Here is a 13,121-nt window from a genome sequence, read left to right on the forward strand (position 1 = left end):
ACAGTTTAACTCTGAGATCTTGTCATATTTTATTACCATTTTTTTAAACTATAGTGAATAAACTGTATTAATGAATGAAATGTTCAAGGTGTCTGAATACATTTTGGTTTGACTGTATAATAAATATTTATTATTTACTACCATTCAAAAGTTTGGGGTCTGTTTTCTTAATGTTTTTGAAAGAAGTCTCTTACGCTCACGGAGGCTGCATTTATTTGATCAAAAATACAGTAAAAACAGTAATACTGTAAAATATTATTACAACTGTTTTCTATTTGAATACATAATAAAATGTAAATGTGGAAAATGTTAAAAACAGTTATGCTACTTAATATTTTTGTGGAAACCGTGATACATTTTTTTCAGCATTTTTTATGAATAGAAAGTTCAAAAGAACAGCGTTTATTTGAAATAGAATGATAGTTTGAATAAATATAATTTTTTTTACATTATAAATTTTTACTGTCACTTTTGATCAATTTAAGCATTCTTAAGCATTTTCGCGGATCCGTGTGAACGGGGATAGTTTTGATAACGTTGTCATCTTTACAAAGAAAAAACGTTTCCGTTTTTAGTATATTGCTGTCGTGTAAACGTACCCTAAAAGTCTTGCTGACCTCAATGGTAGTGTATTAATGGTATATACACATTAATTTTATCGCTCTATACTCTTATCGTTTGTTTCCTAAAATGAACAGGAGAAACATCAAATGTGATGCTTAAATTAAACATCTCCTAAAGCCTTCTGAGCTATGAAAACACAACCTTTGAGTAATAAAATCCTCCTTTGGACAGGCCATGGCAATGCATCAATATAAACATTCACAATGTTCATCATACGAGGCTGCCAGAGCCAAATAAAAGAGCACCTGCCCACCCAAGAGTGCTCACCAGGAAATGACACATATAGTATTAGTGTGGCGCATTAAACGGCATGTCAGTGGGAAGCTACCTGGGTCGTTTAATCTATGCAGCAATAACTAATGCTCTAATTCCTAATTCCCGCTGACGAGGCTTCTGGCTTTATTAAGATGGGTCGACATTGTCTTTCAGGCTCCCAAACACTCCCGTTATCAACCTCCTCCCACAGTCAAACCCCCGGAACCTCATTGGTGGGCGGAAGAGTCTTTGTCTCTGTGTCATGGTGTGTCTTTGGGAGATAAAGGGGAGAAATGAAATGTTGTTTTTTTCTCATCTCATCCCTTTCCATGTCTGCCATATCAAAGGCCTCTTCAAAAGAGAAACTGTGAGCAATACAACTTGGACTTGTTATCGTGAGCCTGGCAGGTTGTTGCTTACTTCAATGCCTTCATATTGAAATGACTTCATTTCACATAATTTTCTACTTAAGGACTTAAACGGCGACTAAGCTCCGCTCTTTTGTTGCTGGGTTGGAGCAGAACTGTGGTGTAAATACTGGAACTTGTTTCATAGAGAGATGGTGTTGCATTTCTATATATTGTGTTTTGAAGATGGAAAAGGCGACATCTTTCAAGCGTAGTATTGCTCTCTGTCCCATTGTAAATGTATGAGAAAAGCATTACAGTTTTTTTATAGTTTTCAAATGCTCATCTTGCACTGTGATGCGCCACGTATTATGTAATCACGTTGGAAAGGTCACGTGACATAGGCAGAAGTACTACAGTAGGGCCCGTGCAAAAACATGTGCAACATCGTTGTTTTACCTTTTATTTTTGTAAAGGCCGTTTGACTTAATCTTTGCACGTTCGCTTTGTAGACACTGGATCGGTACTTCCAACTACGTCACACGTGACCTTTCCAACATGATTACATAATGTGTGGCGCATCGCAGAGCAGTGCAAGATGAGCATTTGTGGTTAAAAAGTATATAAATTGTTATTTTTTTTTTAGAAAATGACTGATCGTTTTGCTAGAAATGACCCTTATTCCTCGTCTGGGATCATGTAGAGCCCTTTGAAGCTGCACTGAAACTGACATTTGAACCTTCAACCCACTGGTAACTGTTGAAGTCCACAATATGGAGAAAAATCCTGGAATGTTTTCCTCAAAAACCTTAATTTTTTTTCGACTGAAGAAAGAAAGACATAAACATCTTGGATGACCTGGGGGTGATTAAATTATCAGGAAATTTTAATTCTGAAGTGAACTAATCCTTTAAATGGGAAAGTGGAGGATTACTCCTCTCCTAAAACACTACTGGAATCCACTTCTGAGGAGGCTTTTTTCATCAGGACATGGAGAATGAGATCAAATTCAACCTCAAACCATCCCAAAGGTCTCATTTTCACTTCTCCATGTTCAAACTTGCCATATCGTGTTCGGTTACACGGCTGTGACATCAAACTGGCAAGATGCATTGGCATGCTAAGTTTGAATATGTGCATATGATTTGAGAATTTGAGGTTAAGAAGAACATTTACAACTTAAATTTCAGTTTGTTTCTCACAAAAAGCTTTCATAGTATTTCAGAAGATGTGGAATATAGGGCATGAGTCAGCTGAACCACGTTTATAGCGCCTTTTGTCACTTTATACACTACCGTTCAAAAGTTTGGGGTAAGATTTTTTTAATGCTTTTGAAAGAAGTGTCATACAGGATTGGAACGACATGATGGTGAGTAAATGATTTGCATTTTTGGGTGAACCATTTGTTTAACAACATGAATAATCAATCACATTATAACACACATCTCACCTTCTCAGTGGACTGTGCTGTGCCAAAGAAAATAGGCACAAACGCCAGCCAGACGATGCAGGTGGTATACATGGTGAAGCCGATGGGTTTAGCTTCGTTGAAAGTCTCAGGCACACCTCTGCTCTTGACCGCGTAGACAGTGCATGTGACCATCAGCACGATGCTGTAGCTCAGGCAACAGATGAGCGACAGATCAGACATGTCACACTTCAGGATGCCACGTGCCAACTCTGGATTGGGCGGCCGCTGCTCCTCGTAGTCCACGGTGGTGTGTGGCGGCATCACGCCAAACCAGACGAAAACACCCACAACCTGCGGAGAGCGCAAGAGACGGGAGGAAGTAAAAGCTTATCATTAACGGCGAGACTGCGTCAGTCAGAAGGTCAGACTCATTTGTCAAGAGCTGCTGTTAGATTGATGTAGAATAAAGTGTAAAAAGGCTGTTTTAGCCAGTCTTCAGCAGACACGACTTTGCACAAGATTACTGGTTAAAATAGGCCACCTATCAGCCTGATTGCTCTTAATGATGGGTTTTAAAATGCCTTTTTACAGGCACAAAAGAAACTATAAGATCCTCTCCTCGCTTTATAATAACGTGCCCAGATTTCTGAGATGAAAAAAAGGGGATACGTGTAGTTGAGCTGATATGTAGCATTTAAATTTCCAATGTTTTTAATTCTGAATTAAAAAGGGGAACAATAATAAATGTAGACTGTCAGAAACAACTGCATTACACTACTGTCCAAAAGTTTGGGGTCAGTAAGATTTTTATTTTTATTTTTTTGAAAAACATAAATACTTTCATTTAGCAAAGATGCATTAAAATGATCAAAAGTGACAGTAAAGACTTTTCTAATATTACAAAAGATTTCAGTTTCAAATAAATGCAGTTTTTTGAGCTTTCTATTTATCAAAGAATCCTGAAAAATTGTCATGGTTTTCATAAGAATATTACATAATACAATTTTTTTCAACATTGATAATGAAAAGAAATGTTTCTTGAGCAAATCAGCATATACAGGTGCTGGTCATATAATTAGAATATCATCAAAAAGTTCATTTTTTATTATAAATTATTTTTAAAAATGAAACTTTCATATATTCTAGATTCCCTACATATAAAGTAAAACATTTCAAAAGTTTTTTTTTTAAATTTTGATGATTAGAGCGTACAGCTCATGAAAGTCCAAAATCCAGTATTTCAAAATATTAGAATATTTCCTAAGATCAATCAAAAAATGGATTTGCAAAACAGAAAAGTTCAAGTTCTTTAAAGTATGTTCTTTTGTGCACTCAATACTTGATCGGCAGGACATATTACAGCAAATGACTTGCTCCTAGCACAAATTACTGCATCAGTGAAGTGTGGCATGGAAGTGATCAGCCTGTGGCACTGCTGAGGCACTATTGAGCCTTCAGATCATCTGTATATTGTTGGATCGACTGTTTCTCATCTTTCTCTTGAAAATATCCCATAGATTCAGGTCAGGCATATTGGCTGGCCAATAAAGCACAGTAATATCATGGTCAGCAAACCACTTGGAAGTGGTTTTTGCACTGTGGGCAGGTGCTAAAGTCCTGCTGGAAAAGGAAATTAGCATCTCCATAAAGCTTGTCAGCAGATGGAAGCATAAAGTGCTCCAAAATCTCCTGGAAGATGGCTGCATTGACTTTGCACTTGATAAAACACAATGGACCAACACCAGCAGACGTCACGGCACCCCCCAAATCATTACTGACTTCAGAAACTTCACACTAGACTTCAAGCAGCTTGGATTCTGTGCCTCTCCAGTCTTCCTTCAGACTCTGGGACCATGATTTCAACATGAAATGCAAAATTTACTTTTATCTGAAAAGAGGACTTTCGACCACTGTTCACTGTCCAGTTCTTTTTCTCCTTAGCCCAGGTAAGATGCTTCTGATGTTGTCTCTGGTTCAGAAGTGGCTTGGTAGTCCTTTTCCTGAAGATGTCTGAGTGTGGTGACTCTTGATGTGCTGACTCCGGCTTCATTCTACTCATTGTGAAGCTCTCCCAAGTGTTTGAATCGGCTTTACTTGACAGTATTCTCAAGCTTGCGGTCATCCCTGTTGCTTGTGCACCTTTGCCTACCCAATTTCTTCCTTCCAGTCAACTTTGCATTTAATATGCTTTGATACATCACTCTGTAAACAGCCACCCCATTCAGTAATGACCTTCTGTGACTTACTCTCTTTGTGGAGGGTGTCAATGATTGTCTCCTGGACCATTGCCAAGTCAGCAGTCTTCCCCATTAGTGTGGTTTCAAAGAACAAAAGATACCCAGAATTTATACTGTAGGGATGGTCATTTAATGAAACTCAAATGTAAATATTCTAATATTTTGAGATACTGGATTTTGGACTTTCATTAGCTGTACGCTCTAATCAACAAATTTAAAAAAAAAAAACCTTTTGAAATGTTTTACTTTACATGTAGGGAATCTAGAATATATGAAAGTTTCATTTTTTTAAATAATTTACAATAAAAAAATGAACTTTTTTACGATATTCTAATTATATGACCAGCACCTGTAATTTCAGAAGGATCAAGTGACACTGAAGACTGGAGTAATGATGCTGAAAATTCAACTATAAATTACATTTTTAAATATATTCAAACAGAAACCAGTTACTTTAAATTGTAATAATATTTCATATATTTTTACTGTAATTTTGATCAAACAAATGCAGTCTTCTTTCAAAAACTAAAAAGAATTTTTTTTTTGAATGGTAGTGTACATTTAGACCTTTTTGTACATCCACCCAATTTGAGTAAATTACTTCAGTAAATTATGAAAAATGATTAACTTTATTTCCATGTCATATTGTATGCAATGTAGTATAAGTATAAATATAAATAAATATTAGTAAACATGTTCCTGGGTCAACAACATCCCTGTTATTTCAGGGTAAGGCTGCCCAAAGGAAAGAAAAATCACAATAAAATCTCTTTGAAATCTATCTTTTTTTTTTCCTTGACTGAAGTGAGATTAAATAGACAGCAAATGGAGACTTAAAGACTCTCATGTGTCACCTGTAGATTTACAGGGTCTAAAACTGCGCACCATTTTGTCGAAGTCTGCAATCAAAAATGAGAGATCTCACTATGAACATATTATATTATAGTACTATATTATATTTCCCATAAAAATCAGACAGACAACTTCAATGAACTTCAGACATGGAGGAACAGTATTGATTGTCTTTAATGACTTCTGTCCTATGAGTTTCTTATTCCTTTAGCTAAAACTGAAAAAAAAAGATAAAACTGAAATCACACAATGTTTTTTAAAATATAATAATGTGCAATATCTAGCACATACTGTAACTCAGCTAACAAAAATACAGTCAAACCAAAATGTATTCAGACACCTTGAACATTTCATTCATTATTACAGTTTATTCACTATAGTTTAAAAAAATGGTAATAAAATTTGACAAGAACTCATAGTTAAACTGTGTCAGAAAAAAATAATCTTAATTATGTCAGATAACACTTAAGCAAAACATGGTCAGGTCAAAGTGTCTGAATAATTTTTTTATCAATTTTACTGGTAGTCCACTGTATGAAGAATTTTTGGGTATAATATGTCACAGTTTACTTTATTTTGCTATCCTCACTTACATAAATGAACTATAGTGTCCTGCACCCACTAGTACAAAAATATAAAAAATTATATCTCGTGTCTGAATAATTTTTGGTTTGACTGTTATAAGAACATAACGCTCCCATTAGGTTATGAAAACTTGTTTTTTTAATGTTTTAAAAATGTTTTTTATTGGTTATACAAATTTTAAGGGAACATTCTGTTTTATCATTCTTCAAACATAATGTGAATGTTACTTTTGAATGTTCTCTGAACATTCTGAAACGGGTAAAAAAAACGTATCATGAACGATGCATATATAATGGTTTTTGTGCTAACTTTTTGATTACATTATTAAAGACCAGGGGCTCTATTTTAATGATCTAAGCACATGGTCTTAAGCACATGGCGCAGGTGCACTTAGGGTGTGTCCAAATCCACTTTTGCTAGTTTATCAACGGAAAAAATGGTTGGTGCGCCAGGGGCATGGTCCAAAAGGGTTGTACCTAGTCTCTTAATGAGTCATGGGTGTGTTTTTGGCGTGCAATAAACCAATCAGAATCTCATCTCCTATTCCTTTTAAAAGCTAGTTGCGCTTGCACCATGGCAGATTGCTGTTTACATGGCGGAATATAGACACCCTCAACCTAACGAGTCAGTTTAAATACATGTGTGTATTACCACAATTGGTCAAATAATTAGCCAATTTGTTTCATCATTCCTAAAAGAAAGGGTAATTCTGATACATGCAATGACTATCCATTATGACATGTAGGCATTTTTATCTTGTACACAATAATAATGTTTTACATTGTAATCCTTTTATTTTTAATATTTGGCATGTTTGTGTGCTGCTGCGCATCCCTGTGTGTGTAACAAGCAGAGTGTATGTGCGTTGTGCACCCGCCTATAGGCGCATATTACTAGCACTTCCTTTAAATAACAAAAAAAATACTGCGCCATTGACTTTATACCAGGTTTTGTTGGTCAATGGCGCAGTCATTTTCAGTTGCCTCAAAATAGCAACACGCCAACAATGCACCTGAACACATCTCGTTTTCAGACCAGCACGCCCATGGGCGAACAGATAGCTGTGAGTGCATTTGCTATTTAAACAACGTGGCGCTGGACGTGAAAATTATAACTGCGTTGGGCTGAAACTAGCAAAAAATGCTTGCGTCGTGCCTGGCGTCACATTGCGCCAGATGTATGATAGGGCCCCAGATAACGAAGCGAATGTTTTATAAATGTTACTGGAAGAACGTTTGTTCATAACTTTGAGAACTTGCCACAACATTAGCTAAAATTCAGAGAATGTTCCCTATTAGCTGGGAAGTTTTACATTTTAAACACCAAATACAAAATGAGGACTTTTCTAAGAACGGATACTGGGGACGAATGATCACCATTAATCATAATGTAGCAAAGTCATTCACCATGTAAGTGCGGAGGGTCACCGGATGAGAGCAGCTGGTTAGAGGCGTGATTTAGAGAGCGTCCTTTGCACCTGTTCTCAACAAAAACATTCCGACTAGGAAGTGACTCATCCTGATTGAGGGTGCTCATCAGGTAACACTCCAAAACTTTCCCAGAAACTTCTACGGCTGGGAGGAGAACAGTGCAGCAGCCGGGCGGCCGGCGTGTTGCCGCGGAGACAGATGTTGCTGTCAGAATCACTCGGCGGAGTTCCGTTCTCCACTCAGCATCGGTGACACATCTGCCAACATGCGCTGGAGGAGGTGCTGAGAAACGTCCTGCTGTCAATCATTCTCCCGCTAACGTCCTGTTAATCTCGTCTCCCCCGCGTTGTTGCCAGTGAGTCATGCGCATAATTCAGGGGCTAAGCTTGAACTACAAAAGCTTTTAAAATATTCTTTTGTAAAAGTTCCAATCAGCAGTTTTTAATCGGCGGAGAGGTGTTTATCAGCAGACACAATGTGTATCAACAGCGGCGGAGCTTTCTTGTCACCTGTAAATCGCTCAAGCATTTTTTCGCCTTTACTGATCTGTTGCTTTTGCACATTAGCGTGGCTGGCACGTTTGCTGGCACAAGCAGAATGAAGCCCGAGCACTCAACATGATGAGGTCTGCAGGCAGCTTATCAGCTTCGGCAGAGTGTACAAACACAGGAGAATCTGCTTGGCTGCGAAACTGCTATTGACAAAACCTCAGAATTCATCCACAGGGACATACTGAGAATGGAATACAGTATAGGAGCTTTAGTTACCATAACCAGTGTCTCTGTATCACTCATGAACCTGGCTAGAGCGAGACAGAAAGGTTCATGTACGTCTCAGTAAGATTAGGACTTGCTAAAGTGCCTCTCAACAGAATTCTGGACAATGTGATGAAGAACTTTCTTTACTAATTAAATGAATAATTCTTTAATTCAATAATTTGTCCTTGCATTCCTCACCAAAGCTGCAGATTTTAATAAATGTATGAAGTTAAATGTTAAAGGTGATGTGTGTCATTTTTTGTTAAATACTTTTTTTCTGTGCAAACTTAATAGGCAGGGTCTATTAAAAAGTTCAAAAGTTTGGGGTCATAAGGTTTTTTTTGTGAAGAAATTAATACTTTCACTCACCCTCAAGCCATCCTAGGTGTATATGACTATATTCTCTCAGACGAACACAATAGGAGTTATATTAAAAAATATCCTGGCTCTTCCAAGCTTTATAATGGTAGTGAATGGTGCTCACGATTTTGAAGCCCAAAAAAGCACATCCATCCATCATAAAAGTAATCCATATGGCTCCAGGCGGTTAATAAAGGCCTTCTGAAGTGAAGTGATGTGGTTTTGTAAGAAAAATATCCATATTTACAACTTTATAAACTATAATAACCAGCTTCCTGCAAACCTCTGTATGCAAGTCGACTTACGGAGGAAGCGTAACCTCTGACGCGACACAATGACGTATTGACGAACGCGGAAGCACAGAGAATAGAGCAAAATAATACACTGGTCATGAATTAGAAGTCTAAAAACAGAATTTTTAAAGAGAAATGTCGGAGGATTTCGATATAAGAGGAGCTTGAGTTTGTTGCCCAGTCATATTTGTTTGAAATGCAATAGGCGTCAGAGGTTACACTTCCGCCGACTTGCGTATTGATGTTTGCCGGAATCTGGTTATTATAGTTTATTAAGTTTTAAATATGGATATTTTTCTTACAAAAACCCATTGCTTCGCTTCAGAAGGCCTTTATTAACTCCCTGGAGCCGTGTGGATTACTTTCATGATGGATGGATGCACTTTTTTGGGCTTCAAAATCGTGAGCAACATTCACTACCATTATAAAGCTTGGAAGAGCCAGGATATTTTTTAATATAACTCAGAATGTGTTCATCTGAAAGAAGATAGTCATATACACCTAGAATGGCTTGAGGGTGAGTAAATTATGGGATAATTTTCATTTTTGGGTGAACTAACCCTTTAAATTAATCAAAAGTTACAGTGAAGACATTTACAAAGTTACAAAATAATACAAAATGATTCCTGAGCAGCAAATCAGCATATTAGAATGATTTCTGAAGGATCATGTGACTGAAGACTGGAGTAATGATGCTTTGCATCACAGCGATTTAAAAACAGCTCAACACAGTAACCAATTCCATGAGATTTGGGACATATAGGACATGGGTTGCACCCTGCAGGGAGCAAAACAATCATTATCAATAATTATCACTACAGTAAATGGTTTCAAGCTCTGATTTAACACGCTCACCTGTACTGAGATCAGAATGAAGGTTATCATAAGTTGTGAAGTGGGGCTGATAAATTTTGGTGGCGTGACGGACTTCTTGCCCTGCTCGAAGATCCGGTAGATCCGGTTGGTCTTTGTGAGCATGGCGGAGTATGTAATGCTCATACCCAGACCCAGCAGTAGCCTGCGGAAAGCACACACCACGGTTCCCGGCTCAGCGATCATGAGGAAGGTGATGAAGTAGATGAGGAAGATTCCCGTCAGAAGCACGTAGCTGAGCTCGCGGCCCGCGGCCCTCACGATGGGGGTGTCGTTGAAGCGGATGAAGGTGACGATGACGAACAGGGTGGCCAGAATGCCAAGAATGGCCAGGAACAGAGGGATAACGGCCCAGGGAGAATGCCACTCCAGCTTGATGATGGGAGTTGGCCGGCAGGCCGTGCGGTTGAGGGTCGGCCGCATGTCGAAAGGGCACATCTCGCAGTTGAACTCGTCAGCTTGGAACTGATACCCGTCACAGAGCTCACAGTGCCAGCAGCACGGGACACCCTTCACCATCTTCTTCCTCTCACCCGGTTGGCACGGAAAACTGCAAACAGAGTCCGGAATCTGACGGGATCCACCAGTCCACTGCATCTCTTCTACCTGATGAAATACAGAGAATTAAACTAGGAAAAAATGTTAATCTGTTGAACCAAATAGGTCAACTAACTGTTAAAAAATAATAAAGAATTAAAGGGTTAGTTCACCCAAAAATGAAAACCATCCAAAACCCGTAAGACTTTCGTTCATCTTCGGAACACTAATGAAGATATTTTTGATGAAATCTGAGTGATTTCTGTCCCTCCATTGACAGCTATGCAACTACCACTTTGAGGCTTAAAAAAGTTCATAAAGAGATCGTAAAACTAATCCATGTGAATTGAGCTGAAGAGACACGATCACTTTATATGATGAACAGATTGAATTTAGACTTTTATTCACAAAGTGGTAGTTGTGTAGCTGTCAATGCAGGGACAGAAATCCCTCAGATTGCATTAAAAAGATCTTTATTTGTGTTCCAAAGATGAATGAAAGTCTTACGGGTGTGGAACGACATGAGGGTGAGTAATTAATGACAGAATTTTCATTTTTGGGTGAACTAACCATTAAAAAAATAAAATTTAATTTAAAAAAATGTAAAACAAAAAATAATAAAACTGTACAGACTTAAATGGATCCTTCAGGTGTCAATATAATTAAACTGTATGCTAATGTGCATTTGGAGTCAATTTACATTGAGTCGCAAGTTATTGGTCCACTGGCCGATGACTCTGTATCCTGGACTACTGGTGTTGGTCATCTGGTACTGAAAGATGTCATAGCGTCCAGGAGCATCACCGTTTTCATTAAACAGAACGGCAGTGCCGGCGCTACCTGATAATCACAAAAGAAACATTCATATAATGTTATCACACAACAAGAAACATCAAAAAATCAAAATGTTCCAAAAACAAATTCAACTTATTTTATTTGATTGTTTTGCTTTCATTTGATCTTTTGCATCTTTATTAAAGGGATAGTTCACCCAAAAATGAAAATTCTGTCATCATTTACTCACCCTCAAGTTGTTCCAAACCTGTATGAATTTCTTTGTTCTGTTGAACACAAAGGAAGATATTTTGAAGAATGTGGGAAACTGAACAGTTTTGGGGCCTGTACCATGAAGCCGGATTCACTGGCTAGCCAGGTAAGTTTCAGATTAGTTTGCGCCAATCCTGGGTTTTAGGTACCATGAAAGTGACTTGGCTTTTAGCGGTGTTAATCACCATAGTAACTTACGCTCCACAGCTAACCTGCTCCGGGGCAGGTTATGTTCTGGATAAGAGATCTCAAACCGAAATTGGACCAATCAGATGTGAGCAAAGTGATACTGACACATCCAACGCAATAAAGTCACGCCCCCGGTTTCACTTCCTCCAAATTAAAGGTCACTATATAGATAAACTAATATTTAAAGATGAAATTGTTTGGCTTTAATGATAATTAGAATTATTTTATGATTTATATAATTATTATATGATCTATATTATTATTAATCCATTACACACAAGCAATTTTAGTTTAACAGTTATTATTAAGCAATGAATTTAAATGAATATTAATATATACAGATCATATGTAATATAAATAAGCTGTAAAATCAATAGATAACTCTTTAAAAATGACTACATGTGACCTTACATGTTTGAGTCTCTATTGCTATATATTATCAAGCAACTATATAAACTAACTTCACAAGTTTCACTTGCACTGATAGAGCAAGATCATTTCTTTTATTTTTCCTCTTTCATGGACAAGTATTTTCTTTAATGTAAATGCATTTAAATTCTTCATTTTCTTCAATCTCTTAACCTTCAGCAAAAGAGTTTTGAATCACGCTGGCTCTCTCGCGAGAAGTGAATCAGAGTTTCTCTCTGTTGCAAGGCATGTGATTGGCTGTTCACCACTGATGTCACGCATTCGTGTGCACGCGCTCCACAAACTCAGGATCAAAGCCTGAGTTGACAGAGAAAGCTGATGATCAGCATCATGGTACCAACATAGCTGGATTGGAGTGGTTTGGTTTTGTCAACTCGAAACTAATCCTATAACCCTGAGTTTGTTCAACTACCATCATGGTACAGGCCCCAGGGGCACCACTGACTTCCATTGTATTTTTTTTCCTACTATGGAAGTCAATGGTGCCCCAAAGCGGCCTGGTTGCAAACTTTCTTCAAAAAATAAATTTCTTCTTTGTGTTCAACAGAACAAAGAAATTTATAAAGGTTTGGAACAACTTGAGGGTGAGTAAATGATGACAGAATTTTCATTTTTGGGTGAACTATCCCTTTAAAGCTGCAGTCCATAGAGACAGAGCGCATTTAGGCCACACTCACACCGGGGGGGAAAACAATCCAACCGTCTCCATTGACTTTTTATTGCGTGAGGCTGCCTCCTTGTCATTTCTGACGTATAACAAAAAACAGAACAATGCCTAAACACTGCTATGTGACAAGGTGTACAGCAAACAAGCTAAAAAAACCCCAGAACTAAGTTTTTATAAGCTACCAAACCGTAAAAGCCAGCCTTTAAGGAGACAAAAGTGGATACAGG

The 13,121-nt window shown here is 37.8% G+C and overlaps 1 protein-coding gene across 3 annotated transcripts in view; it reads right to left on the minus strand.

The window, feature by feature from the left end:
- Positions 1-13,121, minus strand: part of grm6a (glutamate receptor, metabotropic 6a) — a 65,721-nt gene that overhangs the window by 11,585 nt on the left and 41,015 nt on the right. For all 3 annotated transcript variants that reach the window (XM_051904372.1, XM_051904371.1, XM_051904370.1), the window contains 3 exons: positions 11,263-11,402; positions 10,008-10,631; positions 2,677-2,988 (listed from right to left, as the gene is read on the minus strand). In XM_051904372.1, coding sequence (XP_051760332.1) covers positions 2,677-2,988; positions 10,008-10,631; positions 11,263-11,402 — 1,076 coding nt within the window. The remainder of the gene's footprint in view (positions 1-2,676; positions 2,989-10,007; positions 10,632-11,262; positions 11,403-13,121) is intronic.

This window comes from Ctenopharyngodon idella, chromosome 8, assembly GCF_019924925.1.
Source record: "Ctenopharyngodon idella isolate HZGC_01 chromosome 8, HZGC01, whole genome shotgun sequence".
NCBI lineage: Eukaryota > Metazoa > Chordata > Actinopteri > Cypriniformes > Xenocyprididae > Ctenopharyngodon > Ctenopharyngodon idella.